The 22,399-nt window shown below is 40.0% G+C and overlaps 1 protein-coding gene across 7 annotated transcripts in view; it reads right to left on the bottom strand.

Annotated features, from left to right (window-relative positions):
- Positions 1-14,689: 14,689 nt before the first annotated feature.
- SASH1 (SAM and SH3 domain containing 1) overlaps positions 14,690-22,399 on the bottom strand; it is a 339,003-nt gene continuing 331,293 nt past the window's right edge. For all 7 annotated transcript variants that reach the window (XM_044291728.1, XM_044291725.1, XM_044291729.1 and 4 more), the window contains one exon: positions 14,690-21,367. In XM_044291728.1, the coding sequence (XP_044147663.1) occupies positions 21,107-21,367 (261 nt within the window). In that variant the 3' untranslated portion in view covers positions 14,690-21,106. The remainder of the gene's footprint in view (positions 21,368-22,399) is intronic.

The following is a 22,399-nucleotide window of genomic DNA, read 5'->3' as shown; positions in this document are numbered from 1 at the left end:
TATAATAGCATTCTTAATACAGAATGCTTACTAAAATGTGGCTTTAGGGGTTAAAAAAATAAATAGAATTAACTCACCTCATCCTGTTGTTCGCGCTGCCGGCATCGTCTTCTTTCTTCTTCTTCTTTCAGGACCTGCCAAAGGACCTTTGATGATGCGGTGAGATCCTTCTATTTTCATTCAGCAGGACCTGCGCTGACGTCACCGCACTCACCATTTGGTCAGAGCGATTACGTCGTCAAAGGTGCTTTGGCAGGTCCTGAAAGAAGAAGAAAGAAGATGATGCTGGCTGCGCGAACAACATGTTATAAGGTAAAATAATACCTGCAGACCCATTCATTTCTATGGGGCCTGCATTGCATGAAAAACACAGACTATAGACCATGCTGCGATTTTCACAAAACGCACAAGTGATGTGTGAAAATCCATTCTGATTCACGCTTATTACTGTCTGTTCCCTTGAAGGTGCAGTGTGACAATGTTGAGGGTGCATACAGTAGCTCTGGAAATAATGCAGCATCTGAAGGCTAAATTATGAAAGCTCATCAGTGGTTAATAGAAATGGACTAGAAATAGAATGTTTAATGTATTCTGCCAAAGTCAGCCAGGAACACCATCCAAAAAGTGAGATTAACTAACAGTCCCAAAATAGGCAAGTTGTTTTGATTGATGATCTGGCCCGGCTGTAAAACCACATCTGTGACTGACCTATTCTGCTTGGGATTTTTTTTTTTTTACAGAATCATTGAATCTTCGTACCATGTTACCCTAGGTCTCTGTTGAAATGTTGCATCATAGTCCTACTCTTACAGCTAAAATAAAGCCACCTTCAGTTGTGTTCCACTGTGGACTGGAAACTTCAATTTTAAAATATTCTTTAAGAACGTACTTTCTTATAAGGAATGTTTCCATTTCTGTGGCTCTCACTATCCAGAGTTGGAATAAAGTTTGAAGGGAATTACTGCACAGTGAAAGCTTCATTTTCACTAAAATAAACTTATGAACTGACTGGGATTTGTTTGCAGAGTCTTCCATTGGGACCCTTTGGGAAATGACCGTGGAAGAACAGATGCAATACAGTAACATATTTATGTTGGCATAGGATTGCCAAAGTATTTAATTTGACTGCTAGTTACCCTCTATTTGTGACATATGGTAACGACAAATATTCCACTGACCTAGCCTACCCTTTAGCTTATAATTAATTTCAGGCAGTAGTGACAATCTTATTATGGGACTTAGAAAATTGGGTTGGCAAACTTTACACAACCTTATTTACAAAGGTCTCACTGCCTTCCTCAGGCTAAGAAGCTTTATAATTCTTTACCCATCTGGTGTTACTATGTGTAACTGCTTGCCTTACTATTTCTTGTTAAACAATGCAAAATCAATCACATTAATACCAAGCCAAGGATGCAATCTTTGTCTTGTACGTTGTTGGGTCCAGTAGAGTGTTGCGATAATATGTGATATTTGTGTCACCTAATACAGATAAGGACATTGTTTTCCTCACATAAGGAAAATAATACTGTATGTTGCAGTCAGCATGTTTCTTATATACATTAGGGTACTTTCACAGTTGCGTTAAAGTTTTCCGGTATTGAGTTCCGTCCTCGGTTTTATCCTAATGCATTCTGAATGGAGAGCATTCCGTTCAGGATGCATAAGGATGCATTCGTTCAGTCCCTCTTACGTTTTTTGGACTGAGAAAATACCGCAGCATGCTGCAGTTTTCTCTCCGGCCAAAAATACTGATCACTTGCCGGAATGCCGGATCCTGCATTAATTTACATTGAAGTGTATTAGTGCCGGATCTGGCATTAAGTGTTTCAGCAAAAACAGAACCGGCTTTCCGGTTTGCGCATTTAAAAATGCAAAAAAATGTAATACCGGATCCGTTTTTCCGGATGACACCTGAGATATGGATCCGGTATTGCAATGCATTTGTGAGACGGATCCGCATCCAGATCTGTCTCACAAATGCATCAGTTTGCGTCTGGATTGGCAGGTTCCGGCGACGGAACTGCCTGCCGGAATCCTCTGCTGCAAGTGTGAAAGTACGTTTAGTCCTTTTCCTGCTGGTAGATACATGTGCTTGTATTCAGCTGTATCATTTTGTTTCATACATGTACAGACTCAAAACAAGATGCAAAAGAATTGTTTAGCTTTCCTGATATCACTCTACACCCATGCAGTTTTATACACTATGGTATGTCTTCCATACAGGGGTGTCCTTTCTTACCTTTCCCAAGATACGTGGCACAAGATGACATTACTTTCTGGTACTCTGTTGGAAGTAGTATAATTGTCTATGTGTGACCACCCAGTGGCTGTTTTGCTGGGATCTCATGATATTGTACAAGGGTGGCACAGCACCATTTTCTATATAATTTGTGAAAACCACTTTGAAAATGGTTTACATAACAAATACATTTTTGAGTGCCAATAGCAGTGCCACCCATTAAAGGTATACTGCTCCTAACTAGGCTATGATCCGAATCGAGCTTCGGATCATTTAGATTTGTTCAAAAACATAGTTTTTAATGTTCCATACAGCATTAAAATTTATTGGCTCTGTGTAGGCCAACTTCGTAACGCCAGAAGTTGTACGAAACTTTAGTGAACTAGTATGGTATTCTTATCTGCGTATTTAAAAACATTTTAAAATAGAAATCTGAAGTGGGCTTTGGTACTGGCAGGCACTTCAGTACCAAAGCCCACTTCGGATTCCTATTTTAAAATGATTTAAAATACGCAGATAGGAATACCATAGTAATTCACCTAAGCTTTCCGCAACTTTGTGCTGTATGAAGTTGGCCTACACAGAGCCAATACATTTTAATGCTGTATGGAAACAGAATTAGGCCTCATGCACACGGCCCTTTTTTTGGCCCTTATTTTGGTTATTTTGCTGTCCATCCCTCTGATGCACCCTCTGCTGCATTCAGTGGTGGACCTAAAATGCTTAGTATCTTCCCTACTCCCTTACCCCACCCTCAGTGCTGGTGTCAGGCTCTCATAGAGGCAGGTGAAATGACCCAGACACCTTTCATTCATCCCTACCTCTAAATGCATAGCTTTATCTCTCAGTGGAGAAGGAAATTGTGAGGGCATTGCATACCATATGTGTCTCTGAGCCTATATGTGAGGGACCATTTTCTATGCAATGGAGGAAAGGGTTAACAAAAGCTAATTGCAATGCATCCTGGGAAATACAGGTACTTTATTACATCATATAACAAGCTGCTGATTGACAGAGGTTCTGCAGATAATGTGAGTAAAAGAGAAAAGGTGAACATTATGATGGAGAGCAGCATTTTGTTTGCATTGATATAGTTAAAAAAAACAATGTGCTTTATTCCAGATATTTAAATACATTTTACTTTCTATAAAATGTGTGGGATTACCCCTTTACAGGCAAGCAAGCACTATGCAGTTGTTTTTTTTTTGCATTCTTAGCAGCTGACCAGTGCCATCTTGTGGTTGTTTGTTGGAATTTCACATCTGCCTCGAGTTAGTTACAAAACAAGGACAGATTTATACAAAGTTTAGAGTCCTGAGTCCTGGTTCCTTGAACTCCTAGTGTTGCTTGAAATATGATCATGGGCTCCCCAAAACACAGAGCAGCAACAAGACCTGTCACTTTTATGGTAGATATAGCAAACTGTTTTTAACCTTCTCAAGCAGAATAGTGTGCTGGACAAGAACTATAGAATACTTTACACAGCGAAGTACGGTAGTATGCATTGAAAAGCACTCTAGACACCTAAACGCCAGGTGCCTATATTGCATGGAAAACAAATAAAGTATATTGCAGAAAATTATTTTAGGGCATTAATATAGTAGGTTTTAATAAACTGTATTTATAAGTTTAGGTACACTTTAAATTGGTCCAGGAAAAGCGCCTGACTGCCCTTTTGTCCTGTGGATATGGATGTTATGCACGGACACAGTCACTTGCTTGTTTGTAATTCTAGTGTAATGATATGATCATGCTCGTCCCTTCAGAGGACTATGTCAAGGGCAGGGGCAAACTGGGAATTTAAAGTGGCCCTGGAAAAAAAATCTAAAAGTGGCCCTTTGTCTTAGGCGGGCCCAGACTGACAGAAGGTGGGTCCAACACAAGTAGGCAGGGTCAACTCCAGTAGGCAGGGCGAGACATACCATAGAGGGAGCAGCATATTATACTGCAATTTCTTATTTGTCTCAGTGCAGCACAAAATACTGCTTCAGAAGATCCAAATACCACAGTACAGCATTATCTACTGCCCCAGTAGAACCAAAAACCTGCCTAGAAGCTACCCCTCTGTGGTGGTCAGTGCCAACTGCACGTTCTGTCCTCACACTTGTCTCTAATTAAGATATGGAGAAAGGGGATGAGGAGTTGAAGCTCAGGCAATACCACAGAGCCAGTCTTACCTTCCGCATTCTGCCAGGTCCTTCAGCGTTACCATACATACAGGAGAACACAGCGCCACATACCTCTTGCATCCAGTGATGTGTCCTCTGATATCGATGTTCTCTTTCCTCATCTTCTGCCATGATGATTTCTTTCAGTGACGTCTCTTCTAATGTAGACCTTCTCTTCATCTTCTCATTAGGACCAGATAACACATGATGACATCTACTAGCCGCATTACGTCTCTGCAGAGTTTGACACACAAACTTAAGGTCCTAAAATTTCCATCATCATCCCACCATGGTGCCCCAACACTGTCATCCTGCTGCTACCGTCAATACTGTGTCCACTGTGCTCCCCAATGCCCCCAAATAATATTATGTACAAAAAATCCCTCAGTAATAATAATACCCCCTATAGAGCCTCCAATGGCAATAATGTCCGCCCCAGCAATAACAATGCCCCTGACAGTGCTTCTAGTATTAATAATGCCCCTGACAGTGCTTCTAATAACAGTAATTCCCCTACAGTGCCCCTTTAATTCCCCCAGTAATAATAATGCCCCCTAAAATGCCACTATAATACTCCCGGTAATAATAATGCCCCAGTTTTAAAAATGCCACCTTAGTGCAATATTCTAGTGGCTGGTAAAAAAAACAACTCACCATGCCATTCCCTGTCACATGCCTTTCTCCACATATATGTGGAAGCCTTTTTCTACGCTACCTCCTGTGTCCCAGGGCACGAAGGGTAGGGAGCATGACACAGCGTCTGAGTCGCTTTGACTCTGCAAGGAGCCACAGGTCCTTTGGCAAACGGCAACTCTGCCCTGCCGACCAGTGTTAAAGGACGTGACAGTAGGAGGGAGGTAGAGGTACAGACTGACAGTGGTGCATTGTATCATCATGATGATAAGATTAAAGTGGGACCAGCGGCACCCGTTGCCTTTAGTACACAACACACTGCAGCTGCCAGCAGCCCTGATGCAAACTCATTATCATGGCAGTGGCATGATAATAAGATCGCAGCAGGCCTGACTGTGGCTGTGTGTATTGTAGGGAGGGCGCCGGGCCATGTGATCTTATCATCATGCTGCAATCTATTAAGGGAAGAACACTGCCAGCCCAGAGCAGGCTGTAGGCAATTGGCCCACTGGGATGTTTAAAGGTAGGGTACATTGCTGATCCTGGTCAAGGGTATGGGCGCAATTCCGTGCGGCAATTCTATTTTGATTTAGTTCTTCATTGTACCAATGTCAAACTGTGTGACTCCATTGCTTTGATCTATACTAAATGTCAACTACTTCTTTACCTAGACCTTTTCTTTGCATTCCTATGCACTTTAGGCTCCTGTTTCCTTAATTTGTTATTATTTATTTGAAAGCGCCATTAATTCCATGGTGCTGTACATCAAGACGGGGTTCCACATACATAATATAAAAATACAATAAACAAGAATCTACTAACAGACTGGTACAGAGGGGAGGGCACCCTGCCCGTTATAGCTGACAACGTACAAGGGAAGGGGAAAGAACAGTAAATCAGGGTAAAAAGCTGTTCATCTGGCTGTGTTGGTGCAGTATGCTTATTGCAGGTGGTAGGCTTTCCTGAAGAGGAGGGTTTTCAGGTTACTTTTGTAGGTTTGGATGTTTGGTGAGAGTCTGATGTACTGGGGTAGCGAGTTCCAGATTAGGGAAGAGGCACATGAGAAATAATGTAGTTGATTGTATGAAGAACAGGAGAGGACAACTAAGAAGTACCATACGGTAAGTCCTCTGAGGATCAGAGATTATGTGTGGGCATGTACTGTATCAGGAAATGGACTGATTGTGGATGGCCTTATATGTAGTTGTTAGTATTTTAAACTGCATTTACTGGGCAACGAGAGCCAGACAAGGGATTGACAGAGGGGAGAGGCAGAGGAGAAACAAGGGGAGAGGTGGATTACCTGGGTAGCAGAGTTGAGAAAAGATTGGAGGGGAGCGAGAGTGCTAGATGGAAGGCCACAGAGGAGAATGAGTGAATACAAGAGATGTTCTTGAGTTGAAAGCAGCAGGTGGAGGTGAGGATGAGGAGCAGGCCTCGTTAAAGATTTGGCGCATCCTCCAGCAGTCCATGTGCCAGACTGAAAGCTAAAGATGCTGCGTACCTGTGTGAAGCTAAGTTATATTAGGCCTGGTTTCCGCAAGTTACGCAGGAAGGAGGGGCTGGTGAGTCTGTTGCCACATGTGTGAAAGGCAGAGTCAAGACTCAGGTCTGTATCAATGTTTAGGTCGGTAGTATGTGTTAAAATAACATTCACATGAATGCAATAACCCAAAGCTCCCCATTAGAACATTGCCCAGGGTATCATATTGCCTCAGCTGGGCTTTACTCCTTCTTACAGTGTATCTGGGTAACATCTAATCCAAACAAATGCAATGCATATGCACTTGGCTCTCATTGTACAGTTCACTGTTTTCCATTGTCCATGGTCCAGTTCTGATATGTTCATATATTTAGCATAGGCACTTCAGCTGTGGACAGGGGTCAGCATGGCCACTCTGATCAGTCTGCTTCTACAGAATCCATACACAGCAAGCTGCAATCCACTGTGTGTTCACCTTTCTATCACAGCCATCATTGAAGTTTAAAGAGGTTGTCCGGGTTCAGAACTGAACCCGGACAAACCTCTATTTTCACCCAAGCAGCCGCCCTGACGAGCATCAGAGCAGTTCATGCTCCGATGCTCTCCTTTGCGCTGCTCTAAATCGTGCAGCGCAAAGGCTCTTTTGTTTACAATAACACACTGCTGGGCGGAGGCTTCCGCCCTGCATTGTGTTTGGTGACGTCACCAGCTCTGATGAGCGGGCTTTAGTGCTGCCCTAGCCGTTTTACTGGCTAGAGCAGCGCTAAAGCCCGCCCATCAGTCTTGGTGATGTCACCGGGCTCCCTGAGCAGCCGAAAGAAGAGGCTTCAGCACTCCTGCAAAGGACCCGGTACGTTACCGAGTCTAAGAAAACGTAACTGCCGGCGAAGAATTTCGGGCTTCAGAAACATGTGGAAAAGGTAGGATATGGATGTATGTTATATGTATGTCTGTCTTGTACTAATGGAACAAAGGCCTCAATCCCGGACAACCCCTTTAACTGTACTTGCAAAATCTTTTCAGATATTATAGTTACATATCAAAGGCTCTGATCTATGGAGGTCCTAGTGCTCACCCCTGCTGATTTAAAAAAAATGGAGAGAAGCACTTACACAAGGACTTTCAGAGCTATTCTGTCTCCTCGTTTTCATGTTCACTATGGGAAAGGGGGGAGGAGGCTTTGGTGGCTCATTGTTTGGACCTGTTATTATGACATATTAAAAGTTGTTTGAAAGTATAATAGCTGTTTTGAACTTGATGGGCCTGTGCCATATTTTAATCTATAAAAAAACATGTTGCTGTGCTTGAGGAAAATGTTTGGTATACAACGGGGGTGATTTCAACTTTTAATATTGTAATGTTATATTTTACTTTTATAATTAGTGTTGAGCAAATCGTCCTTCGGATCCAAGATCCAAACTCGATTCGCTCAAAACTTTGTTTGAATGGTGTATGGAGATTCGTCTGGGTACAGCATTGAAATGTATGGGCTCCGGCGAGGGAAATTGGCTATCACCTAAGTCGTGTGGGATTTTGGTGAATATGTTTGAGATTAGATTTTTCTACTTTAAAACCATTTAAAAACCGGGATCTGAAGTTGGCTTCGGTACCATGGTACCAGTTGGTACTAAAAACGGAATTCGGATTCCTGTTTTAAAATGGTTTTAAAGTTTAAAAATCGAATGCCGAAGTTATTCACCGAAGTCTTGTGAGACTTTGGTGATAATTTCAACTAGCCAGAGCCTATACATTTTAATGCTGTATGGAGATGGGTTGATTTGCTCATCGCTATATATATTACTAACTATTAACCCCCTTAGGTGGCTAGATTCTGGGATCTTTTGATCTCTTGTCCCATTCACCCTAAAAGAGATTCTATCAGGGTGAATGGGATTTTGACACCCTCCCTGCTGAGCTGTGCTTCGTGCACAGCTTAACCAGGAGCTTACCATGGCAGGGAAGCTTTAGAAGCGTCCAGGCTGCTAATTTCACTGCGGGGGCTCCAATCAGAAGGCAGAGGGAAGAAAAAGGAAGGAATGTGAGAGCTTTAATTTAATTTTTTTAGTTTTTAATACTGATAACCTCGGGATAGGACATCAATATCGTTAATCAGCTGTTTGAGAAGGCAGCAGCACTCCTGTGAGTGCCACGGACTTCTCACAGACTTTCCTAGTCCAGTGGTGATACAGTCATCAGTCACATGGCTGAGGCACAGCTCAGCCCCATAGAACTAAATTGGGATGAGCATGATACCAAGCACAGCCACTATACAATGTATGGCGCTGTGCTTGGTGAGCAGAGGGAAAGCAGCGGCACTCACTTAAGTGCTGGTGCATTCTCAAACAACTGATCAGTGTGGGTCCCTCTCCAATCAGATACTGATGACCTATCCAGAGTATAGGTCATCAGTATAAAAATCCTGGAAACTCTTTTAATATTATATTCCAATAAAATAGATTTATCGATTTATGTGCCAATAAAAATGTAATTATAACAATATTATTGATGTATACAGTGCCTTGAAATGTATTCATATCCCTTGAACATTTCCACATTATACCCACAAACTTAAATGTATTTTATTGGGATGTTATATGATTAAAGTAGCAAGTATGTGTGAAGTGAAAAGAAAATGTGGTTTTCAATTTTTTTTATAAATAAAATTCTGAAAGGGTGGTGTGCATTTGTATTCAGCCCCTGTACTCTGATACCCCTAAATAAAATTAGTGTGACTAATTGTTGTCAGAAGTAACCTAATTAGTATAAAAAAAGAGTCCACCTGTGTGTAATTTATTCTCAGTATGTCACGGTGTGGTTCACCGTGATGTGTGTTGGCGTGCTGGCTGGCTGCCTGCCTTTTGCATACTGGCTGCGGGTGATTCCATGCAGGCTGGTTACTTTTGGCTGCATGCTGGCTGCGGTGTCTAGGGTGTTCTCTGCCCATGTACGTGTGCACTCCTTTGACTGTATCTGTATTTCTGTTCCTAGTTCTGTATCTGTGTATGCTGGTTGCCAGGGGCAACGCCTGGTTCTGAGCTCCGGTTCTGTTGGGATTAACTTTCCCTGTTGGCTGTGCCTGGGTGTGGTTTCCCAGGTGCCTCGTTACCCAGATATATAGTCCCGTGAGCTGTGGTTCTGGGGGTCAGTCTTTGTCAGTCTGTCCTGAGTCCTGTCTGTGCCTGGCTAGGTGTAGCACTTCGCTTTTGTTCCTGGTTTTTTTCCGTTCTATCGTTCGGCGTGGTGTCGCCTGGTTTTGCATTCAGTCACATGCCGGGGGTCCAAGGCAGACCTCCGGGATGTACTACGAGAAGGTCACAGGCAAACAGAACACACATGACAGAAAAGCAGGTAAACAGAAGTGGTAACGATGTTCAAAATAGATGCAGACGGTTGTATTATTATAACAGAAGAGTTTTGCTGTGCTTTTGAGATCCCATGCCAGATCTCAAAACCAGACAGCAAAAGTGCAGATGTAAAAGTAGCCTACGTTTGTGGGCGTAACGTCAAAAATGGTGGAAAAGTTCAAGGGGTATGAATACTTTCAATGCACTGTATGTATATATGTAATGATGGATGTAATAATATTTTATTTGACACATTACATGTTAAATACACTTCGCATAAAATGGATCTTGATTTTCTTTGCCTTTTTGTTCTAAGTGTCAAATTTAAAGTTTGCTGCAACTATTTGACATGTTACGCAAAATATAAGGATGGTAGTAATCTTTAACTTGACACTTAATTGCTCTCATCATGTTTTCTATGTTGGTTCTGATCTGGTGCGAAATGACTGGCTGTTTGCTGGCATCTGTTCTTCAGAGATGCTAACAAGTCTTAGCATTTATTTCTGAAAACTTCATTTAATTTCCTTGAAAGATTTGCATTTGTTTAATGAAATGTTTTGAACCTGTTTTGCATCTGTTTTCCCAGGCATCATGGAAGTGATAAGGTTAATGTCACTCATAATACAAGCGCATTGCTAATGATCTTGGCAGGAGGTTTATGGCACATGCTCTCAGCAGAATCAGCTCTGGAATATCACCAGCTGTTGGAAATTAATGTTGATTTATGCTGTATGGTTTATCCCCATCGATCATTGGATGTCTAGTATATTATGATGATTTATGAAGGAATGAAATAAAGCTGCTAGAGTACCTTAAATAATAGCACAGACATAGGCTAGCTAACAATATGTGATCTAGCATGAATACTAGTGCTATATAGTAGCACTACCACAGCATATTGCCATGAAAATAGTCATCTAAAGGCAGAAGGGCACAGCTTGGTGGTGAGGTTACTGTCTAATGCCTTGTACTGATGCAAGCTTTTGTTTGAAAAATTATTGAAAGCTGTGCCTTTGGAACACGGCGGAGAACATACAAACTCCATGCAGATGTTGTCCTTGGTTGGATTAGAATCCAGCAGGACCTCAGAGCTACGAAGCAACAGTGCTAACCACTGAGCCACCATGAATATGCGAATAATATGTTCATCTGAAACTTTACTTAAACTGGACTGTAAAATCTGTATATGTTAGTCTGCTCTCAAAGCACATTGGATCAAAAATTGTGGCTAAATTACTAGAATTACCAAAAAAAAGCTAAATAATGCTACTAATGAAATACTGTAGAAATAAAATGCAATAGATTCTGTACATCAAAATAATAATAATAAACATAAAATAATAAACATAAATAATAAACTTATGTGCAAAATGTACCATGCAATCAAGATTCAGAGTTTGCCGAGTCAGTGATTCTTGATCTTTTTGTGAGATGTTTATGGTATATTGAAGTGCTATAATAGGCATTTTATAAATTTGTTTAACTTTTTTTTAAAAATACATCATGATTATACGAAGATTCAATATTTCTAGTGTTGACCCATCTTTTTCAAGACTTCTGCAATTCGCTGTGACATGCTGGATATCAGATTCTGGGATATATCCTAAACAATGGCAACCCATTCTTGCCAATTTAGTGCTGTGTTTTTGTTTGTCTACCTGCTTTTTGAGGATTGACCACAGGTTCTCAATAGGATTGAGAACAGGGGAGTTTCCTGGTTATGTACCCAAAATGGCAATGGTTTGTTCACAAAGCCAATTAGTTATCACGTTTTCCTTGTGACATGGTGTTCCATCATGCTTGAAAAGCATTGTTCATTACCAAATTGCTCCTGGGTTGTTGGAGGAAGTTGTTGTCGGTGGTCGTTTTAATAGCATTCTTTATTCATGGAAGTGTTCTTAGGAAAACATGTCAGTGAGCCCACTAACTTAGATGAGAAGCAACCCCACGCATTAATGGTCTTAGGAAGATTTTTCTCTTAGCATGACAAGGAGGCTTGGGATGTGACATCCACTTTAACTTGCAAGACAGAAGGGATCCCTATGTACCATTCTTCTAATCAGACAATCTGTCTATGCAAAGGTTCACCTCTGTGCACCTCTTGCCGTCATTACAGTTTGTTGTTGTTCTCCCAAACACTGGGACATGCCATGTTGAACACTGCTGACACCTCGGCCTAAGCAGATAGTGATCTGCCTGAGTGATAAACCAAATCTCTCAATTCATGAGTTCTGTTCTACTCAGTCTATGGCAAGTGACGATAACTGGCACATCAATGAACAGGAGACATTGCACACAGAGCTAGGTGCTTCAAAATTTGATCATCGGCAGATCTTAGTGACACCAGCCATTTCCTTGGTTCGTATAACTCATTCTTGGTGTTGTCATTTCAATGTTCAGGAGACTGTTTATATACTTTCTTATTGGCTAATAACTTCATCTAAGTGCCTACAGCAGTGTGGAACAAAAGACCCCAGCCAGTGCTGCTCAGTGTACCATGCAAGTAGGGTTGCAATGGGTATCGAATTATCAATACCCAATTGTTAGTTTTAGACCCGGATCGGTTTGATACCGGGTTTTACTATTTTCCGATACTAGGCTACGCTACTGCTGTGCCAGGTAGTATCAGTTAGAGAATATGGCACGCACCATGTTCTCCTCAGCAGCACAGTGGAGAAGGTTATTGAAGATCATTAACCTGTTAATACAAATGTAGGATGCGGGTGCTGGCAATATCACATGCTCGGCACCTGTCCTCTTTGACAGGGTGCTGCAATCCGCGGCAATTAACTCCTTAGGTGACGCACCTGAGGGGTTAATTGATGGGAATCGCAGCACCTTGTCATAGAGAGCGGGTGCCAGGTATGTGATACCGCCTGCACCCGCATCCTACATTTGTATTAACAGGTTAATTATCTTCATTGGTGGCACAGTGTGCCCCCCATCCCAAGTATTATAAATTATAATCATTGGTGGTGCAGAGCGCTCCCCCTCTTCCCCAGTAATATTATCATTGATGGCAGTGGCCACAGGGTGTCCCCCTCCTCAGTAATCTCATTGGCGGCAGCGGCAGCTTCCAATCGGAGCCCCAGTAGTGAAATTGTGGGGCTCCGATTGGTTACCATGGCAGCCAGGACACTACTGAAGCCTTGGCTGCTATGGTAAGCTCCCTGTTGCCGTGTGCACAAAGCACAGGGACAGTGTAAACTCCTATTTACCCTAATAGAGCTCTATTAAAAGATCCCAGGTTATAGCCCCTAAGGGGGCTAATAGTTATCAAATAATAAATAAAAAGTAAAAAAAAAACACCAAAATATTAAGTTTAAATCACCCCTTTCCCAATTTTACATATAAAATATAAAAGCAATAAAAAAATAAATTACATAATCGCCATGTCCCAAAAAGTCTAAACCAATAAAATATTAAACAATATTTCCTATGCGGTGAACGCCATAACTTTTTTAGTCACCTTGTCCCCCCAAAAAATAGGATAGGACTGTTTTATTATGGGCTGGACGTTCCATAAAATGCAAAATGAGAGCGGCTTTTTGGGTGTTTTATTTTGTTTACGTGGTATCGAATGGTATCGAGTATCGCAATACTTTTTTATGGTATCGAAATTGAATCAAAATTTTGGTATTGTGACAACCCTACATGCAAGTGCTAACTCCTATGGAACTAAATGGCTCAGCCAGCCTACTAGGTAAGTACTAACCATCACAGGCTTCTGCACACCAATCTTGGGACACAGAGCAAGTGATTCATACACAGGTATATAGCAGTTCTGCAGAGTAAGTTACAGCTGAGCGGGACCACTGAATGTTGCTATTATAAAAGGTAAATAAACATTGCAAAAGACTCTGGAAGAGATTTATTATAAGGAGAATTTTTAAATTCAGTTTTGTTTAAGTCTCCCTTGCCATAACGTGTGCCAAATAAATCAACTGGTGCATGATTGATAAATTTAGTGGAACTTTAACACTTCTGTATTGAGATGTTGCTCCACTTTCTATTCCAACAATTTTGTGATTTTTAAAAAGAAGTTGCAGTTGATAAGTGTGGCTTAAATCAGCTTGACAGGCCCACTTACCCACCCACTGTTCAAAACTAAAGTGAGTGGTGTAAAAATGCCAAACCTTTTGCAAATAAGCTTTTTGAAGCCAGAATTCTGGATAGCAGGGCTTTATAAATGATCCCCTCTAAGTCCAGGCTGGAAAATATCCATTACTCCTACAACTATTTCATAATAAGTATCTTCTAAATACTTCTAAACCACCAACTAACCAAACTACTCACTATTTATTCTCTGCTATAGCACTGGATATAATATATTCAAACATGTGGGCCATAATGTGGTCATCTGAGATTTTAACCTCTGAATCTGGATTGCATGGGACATTTAGTACTTTGTTGTATAGTGCTTTTATGATTATTGATTTGATATACCAATACTGTGTTTATCACATTTTATTTTATTTAGATTAGTAAAATGATTTACAAATATATATATCTAAGAGATAGGTGGTAATTCTAGTAGTTGACCAAAAGTTTTGATCCAATTCACCTTGAGAGCATCTAATATATCAGGTTTCTTATCTGAGGGTACCATGTCTGTAGACTTGGCACATTTAACTATATTTTTCACCTACTGATGATAGGGTGGGCCATTATTTTTGAGTATATTGACTGTACCCTGTAGAAGCAGCCATTTATATGACTTTTTATTTTATTCTTTTTGTCATCCTGATACCACAGCTAGACTGTAATTAATGGAAATGTAAGCAATGTACAGAGAACACATGAATGTACAGAGATCACATGAAGTCAATTTATTTATTTTCTTATGAACAGAATGACACTATTATAGACATAATTTGTTTCACAGGAAAGAAAAAAAAGTCAACCATAGTTTTGTTGGACGAGTACAATAGTCTTTACACATTCATATTTTTACAATACATAGCGTTCTTGGGCGTAAGCAAACTGCAAATGACATGGTGATATCATGTATATTACAGCTACTTACAATTTCAGAATAGCAAATGGAGAAAAATAAGTTATTTAAATATGGATTTTCATATACAGAAAGTGCAACATAATTAGTTGTTAAAATTCTTTATCTTCCAAAGGATATATGCGGAGACATCATTGTTATTATACAAATTGTGTGTAACCTTGCTAATGGTGGTATACACTATGTCATACAATGACAGTGGAGAAAAGTGCTGCATTCCCTTTAATAATAATCTTTGAAAGAAAATGCCCATTAGAAGGAATGGTTATGTTTGTCCTGTTAAAGACCTAGTAGGTCAGCATAAAATTGTAAATTCTGGATTCTTAGATTTTTTTTTTAATCAAATACTGAAAATACTTGAATTTGAATGAGCAGGTAGTAGTTGTAGTATAATACCAGTTTGACAGTCACTTTAACACAGACACCTGAGTATCGGTCTCAGTTACTATGGAACACGACATTCACTTTTTAAATGTAATAATTCATTTTGGGGAGATCAAGTTTTGATGAGATGGCGGTGAGCAATACAACATTTGTAATTCCTGCTAATGCCTCTCATGGAAGAGCTTAAATTGGGTCATTTACTATGACCCCCTATGCCAGAAACTGCTGTAAAAAAAGTTACAATCCCGTGGTTTGCTTTTTTTTTTTTTTAGATACCACAAGTGGCGTTTCTTCATGGCCCTTTCCACTTTCTGAAAAGGGGGAGCAGTGGGCGTGATATGGTTGGGGCCATCTGCCCTGGCACATTCACTATCATTTACACCAGATTACTGATATAAATCTAAAGTGAAATCTACTCCAGCTAGCTAGAGAATATTTCATTCTAGGAGCATGGAATGCCGAAGGATGTACCTAATTTGTAATGGGCCTGTGCCTCATAGCAAATTAAGCGCATTCTGTAGTGGTGCAGGGGATATCAAAGACCTACGTAAATACGGGTCCTTGGTAAGGCTATTTTTAAGGCTATAGTGGAAATGTTTAAACCCGAATAATACTTTCTTTACTATGAGGGTCTGTGTTCAACAAAGTATCTTTAAAAACTGTTTTCCTCCTCCCCCAACACCCATTCAATTGGTTTGGGGTTTGTGTTATACATCAAGATCGTTCACAACACTCTAATATTACACAGTTAATTGGTCATCTGAACAGGTATTAGATTTTTGTATTAATACTTAAAATATGTTGAAAATGCTATATTATTTATACAATTATACATTTGGAATAAAATAAATCTCTGTAAATAGATCACAACTAAAATGCATGTACAGTAAAGAATCTTTTTTTTCTAAAATAAATTGCAGATATTAAAAGTTTAATATTAATAACATTTTGCATATACACATGATGTTAACGGACAGAACATTGAAGAATTGTCAGCTGGAAGTTGATTTCTGGCGGCTGATACAGGTTATGATTGAGACAGGAATTAGAAAGTGTTGTGAATGTAACTATTGAGTAACATCCAGAAATTCAGTAGTAAGAAACAGAATAGTGTATGGAATCATTGACTGCGATTTTTAGGCTGAATAAACTGCAGCAATTTTAATAAAATAAGTAAAGATTTTAATTTACAGTGAAAGAAGAACACAACAAAAGCTATATATTATATACAAGTCAGGTAACAAAGCTCTTAGCACACGGGTGTGCAAACTGCACTCACACTAATTCAAGAGTCTACTGAACACTATCTTCTGCCACTATGCTCCTCTCTAGAGGAAGAATTTAACGAACTTGCGCAAATTAGAAATCTGCTGTCCAGATCAACCAGTAAGATAATTTTCAGAGTGGAACTGGTCTACTGTCAAGACTGGACAGGCTGCTAGATGTAATACAATCTCTATCCTTTGCACCAAAAGTTTTAATAAATGTACCGCAAGGAAGAAGTGTTAGGTTCTCAACATTAATGTAAAGTTTCAAGAATACTGCAGATGAAGACATATGTATATACAGTATATAAGTACTGGAAATGGTCTACCGTATAAATGTTATTTGTAATGCTTTTGCACACTGTAATTGGCCCCTAAAGATATATTATAATTTGGTCAGAAAACATAAGGCTCTGCTTTCATTGCTCTTTGATGGGAAAAAGTGAAGTCTGCTGCATTATCATTTATGATAAATTTACAGTTTATGAGATTCTCTGACTGAAAAAGACCTACCTAGGAGATTTCTCTATAACACTAAGGCCTCCTGCACAAGAACATGTGCGCCCTCGTAGCCGTGCTGCGGCCTGAAAAATGCGGGCAGCAATGCACAAACACGCGGACCAAATCACTTTAATGGGTCAATGATTCACCCGTTCCGCAAAAAGATAGGACATGTTCTATAATTTTGCAGGACGGAAGTACTGGACAAAACTACTCCGTAGTGCTTCCGTGGGTTTCCATTCAGTGCTTCCGTTCCGCATCTCCGGACCCATTGAAGTGATACAGAATGGCCACGGAACGGCGCCTGTGTATTGCGGATCCGTAAATGCGGTCCACAATATGGCAACGGGCAGCAGGAGGCCTAATAGAATAAAGTGTATCCTCTTTCCTGAAATAAACAGTATTTCTCATACGTTCAAATCTGTGTACATGACTTGTACAATAGCTTTTCTCATGGACTGATGTATCTGTTGATGTATCAATGTATGTTTTAAGTTATATTGATTTCTTCAACGTATAATTGAAACATGATTATTGTTTATTTTGTTCACAACAGATGACTCGTATATGTCTCATTCATAATGGAAGCTATGATGGTAATGTGAACAGAGGTTAACCTGTTGAATCAAACTGAGTAATATATAACTGAAAATATATGGGAACTTACCTTCCAGAAAAAAAGTAGAAATAAGCATAAGGCCATATACATACAACCATATCTGCTCGGCCATCTACAAATAGCGGATCCACAAAACACGGATGCCGGCCATGTGCATCCCACATTTTTTCCCTTCTGCAGGTCCCGATTCCTATTCTTGTCCACAAAACAGAAAAGAATAGGACATGTTCTATTTTTATTTATTTTTTTAGCGGGGCTGCAGAATGGAAATATATTGAGGCGGACAGCACACAGTGTGTTGTCCGTATCTTTTGCAGCTCCTTAAATGAATGGGTCAGCATCCGATCTGCAAAAAATGTGGATCAGATGTGGACCGAAAATGTGGTCATGTGCATAAGGCCTTAAACACAGAAACTAAAATGCCTTGTGTGTGGCAGTGGCTTCCAAGATATAAGACTAATATCATCTCTTAGACACATGGCATTGTACATAATTATATTGTGTGTAATAACTTTAAGACTGAAAAAACTTAAAAAGATTACTCAGGTAGCTTTCAGTTGATTGCTATCTATCAGCTAAACTGGTCTAATAGAATACATAGAGGTAAATAATCTACATATACTGCTGGTCGGTATTCTCACTTTCAGAACTCACTTTTGTTTGGTCATTTCCCTTAAATGGGTATAAGACAACCCCTATTTATAGGCTATATTAGGGCATATAGACATCATAGAGGGGCATCTGTGTTTGGAACCCATTATGAGCCAGAATGGAGAGCTTTTCTGTACCAACCATTCTAGCAGACTCGAGACATCATTGTATTGAATTGTATTGGGTGGCCATTCATCCGAATAGCTACCAAATAATACTACATTTTCCCTACAGAGAGACAACCCCATTAAGGGTGGTTTCACACGGAGGCTCAGATTTTCTAATGTGCCTGTGCCAAAAATCTGTCTAAACCCTGGAGCAATTTGGCGCATTTAGGGTTTCTACACATTTTCTGGCATCCTCGACAAGGGTCAGGGTTTAGCGGAAAAGGGGGCAGAACTCCATAGGAAAGGGGCACAATTCTAGCATAAAAATCTAGTCTATCTCTGCACCACATTTATCATGCAGCCTGAGCCACTGTGATAAATCCGGTGCAGGTCTAGACAGCCTGTCTAAGCCTATGCAATCTATCCAATTAGTAAATCTGGGCCAGAGTGTTTTTTTGAAAAACGTCACTGCAATTTTTTAAGCAAAAGTCAAAAATACATTTAAATTGAATGGAAAATATAAATGTCTGGCTTTGGCTGAAAAACCTGCATCAAAAACTGCTATGGCATTTTTCCAAAAGAAACTCTTTGAGTGAAATCACCCCAAAGGGATAATAGCAGCACAAACCTTTATGGAATGTTACTTTATGGAACTGCCACAACCCCCCCCCCCAAAAAAAAAATATATTTACTCCTCAAACTGTTTATAATTTGATACTGTGATATTCACACTAACCATTTCGAGATTGTGAAGGGCTGAAACCCTATAGTTAAAATGTTCACATTTTCATTATTGTAGGGCTCATATACCTGGGCATCAAAGGCTTCTGCTGAGGAGGCATTATCTACCACAAGTCTACCACATGAGCTTACCATATGGTTGTCCCTTCACATGTCTGTGCACTAGGTTGGATTGTTCATAGATGAAGCTTTGTTTAAATTGGAACCATATTTTTTATGCACTCAGTGCAGGCAATGATCTGTGTCCCGCGAACAAGCATTTTGAATATAAAAGTTACAATGAATCATTATAAATAAGGCTGCTGCTTCAAAACACAGGTAAATCTGTGCCTTTAATAAATAAAGTGCATTTAAAACATTTAAAAATGCATTTCATTTAAGGTATTCATTAACTGTAATTCATATGATGATGCTCATATGCAAGAGCCCAAATAATGCTAATGTAATGGTAGGAACATCACTTGGTCAATAGAAATATTTTGTGGCATCCAGTTTTTCTACAATGTAGCCATAATGTCCAGTTACAGTACACATTTAGTAGGATAAAAATTAGTGCTAATCTGCAAATGCCTGCTAAATAGTATAACAAAGCTATGGGAAGTTTCACTTCATGGCCCCACCACCACTTGAGAAAACGCCATTACAAATGCTACATGGTAGGTACAGAACCTGTTACTGATTTAGCATTGAATCCCAGGAGCTTTAAGTAGGTTGTCCAACCAAAAATGTGATGTAGTGTTCAAGCTGATGTGACTGCTGAGGCTTGTGATTGTCTGCAGTGGTCACAAGACTAAGCCGCTTCCTGGTCCTGCAGGGACAGGAAGTGGCTGGGAACGTAGCAGTAGTGTGACCTTGGACATGTTAGTGAGATTTTTTATGTTCAAGGGCACAGGATAGGATGAACCCTCTACATTGTGGAATATGTGGTGCCATATAAATAAAGATTATTATTATTTTCAGTATTACTTTAGTGGGATGTCTCAATTCTCATAAAATAGATTTCCAATTCTTCTCTTTTCCTTTTTAACACTACTGCATATTTTTGTGATTTAGATTTTTTTTTCTTTTGAAGGGGGAAGAAAGGGGGGGGGGCAGTGTCATCTGAAACACTAACTTCGTGCAGCAATTAAATATATTTTTCCATATGTCTTCAAGTGCATTTCTACCCAGAACAGAAAATGTCTATATATTGTTTGAACACTAAGGGGGTCATTTATCAAATTTATTTAAAATAGGCAAAAAGTGACTTAGTTGCCCATAGCAACTGATCAGATTCCTCCTTTAATTTTCCAAAGGAGCTGTCCTTAATGAAAGGTGGAATCTAATTGGTTGCTATGGGCAACTAAGCCAGTTCTACTTTACAGTTTAATAAGTGACCCCCTAAGTTCTGATTTACCAGTATATATGACTATTTTATGTTTTGGCTGCATGTCACCAATGAATATTCCTTTTTAGGAAAGATAACTATAACAGGATATTTTTTTTTTACATTTACATGGACAATGACTGATAAAATGACACAAAATTACTTGAAAATGTATTTAAGGCAAAATAAATGTGTTATTACAGGTTAGCCACAGAAGAAGACTCCTTTCCCATTACTAGGAAAAAAGCTGGATTATATTACTTAATATAAATGTTCAACAATTGTTCATTGGAATACTTTGGCCTACTGTAGGAAATGTTCTTGTGCCCGATGCCACGGAAATAACGGCAAATACCACACAGCACCTTTCTTTATCCCAAGTGTCGAGGGTCTGGTATTCCCAACCATTAATGCACATTTGAGTTACCCCACATCATGTTCACTTGCTTTGAAGGTCTATCGTGTATGAATTGTCTTTTTCAGTTGAACATGGCAGGTCTGAAACCATTCTTTGGAACCTACATTCGTCAGCTTGTTGTGCACAAGTTGCTAGATGTATAAGGTCTCCAGATGCTCTAGGTCCACACTTTAAACTGCTTCCACTGTTACAGATTTTATAAGTCTCGCTGCCCCAAGAAGTTTATTTATATGTCTCTCCTCCTTTATTCCAGCTCCTTGTAAGTGAGTCTGTGAGAGGGCAGGCACTTTACTTAATGTGGTGAAGCCGGCTTCCATGAGAGGCTGGGTATACATAGGTAGACCAATGGAAATAAGCCAGTCAGAAACCGATGAAATATGTCCAGGAGAAATGGGCTTCCTGCAAATCTCTGTGAGTCCTCCACTTGGTATCTAAAACAATATATACAAAAATTACATCCTTACAACTTATGATTTATTCATAGCTAAAGAAGCATAAATGCAAAAAAGCAAATGTTCTACTCATCTCTACTAAGCCGTAAACATAATATGGCTGCCCTTCTAGTTGTCACTCTACATTACTATTTTGAAATCCTACTTGATTGTTGAAATTAAGACTAAAGTAAGTAGGACATTAAATGTACTTCTTCTAGGTACCACCAGTGAAACCATAGTACTTCATAGGTTACCAGAAAATAGTTGTCTTTCTACCAGCCAGGATGTGGCTGTTACCTCTAAATAAAATGATTTTCATTATTTTGCGCAGAAACAACACAGCGAGCGTCTGAGGGAGACCAGGAAGTGGTGAATACAGAGCCAGGGAGCGCTGCATTCACCATTTCCAGCTCCTCCTCTACTTATGAGCACCTCCATAATGTAAGCTCTCATTGCATTCGCCCCATAAGATGCACTGACATTTTTCTCTCACTTTGAGGGGAAAAAGTACTGAATTTTTCACCCTATAAGACGCACAGGCCTATAAGACACACCTACGTTTTAGAGGCGGACAATAAGAAAAATATATTTTTCATTATACCTAAGGTCAGACCAGCAATCAGACCCCCATTATTAATCAGACCTCAGCTGACAGCCTCAATCAGACCCCCCAATGTTAATAAGACACCAATAAAACCTCAGATCAGACCCCAATCAGATCTCAGCTCAGACCCCAAAGTGTATGACCCCCAATCAGACCTCATATAAGAGCCCCAATATAAATGAGACCCCCATTCAGACCTCAGATCAGTCCCATGCCTCTTATCATCAGCCCCTATACCTCTTATCATTAGCTCACAGCAGCCTCTCATCATCCCCCAGCAGCCTCTCATCATCTCCCAGCAGCCTCTCATCAGCCCCAGCCTCTTATCCCCATCAACGAGCACCCCTGCAGCCGCCGGGCTATCCCTCTTCAGGTAACTTGGATTTTTGGTACATCACAGGCTGCTGTTCCTATGCTGCGCAGCC

The sequence above is a fragment of the Bufo gargarizans genome, chromosome 4, assembly GCF_014858855.1.
Source record: "Bufo gargarizans isolate SCDJY-AF-19 chromosome 4, ASM1485885v1, whole genome shotgun sequence".
NCBI classification, from domain to species: Eukaryota; Metazoa; Chordata; class Amphibia; order Anura; family Bufonidae; genus Bufo; species Bufo gargarizans.
Note: the sequence above shows the minus strand (reverse complement) of the source record. Positions and strands in the feature narration are given on the sequence as shown.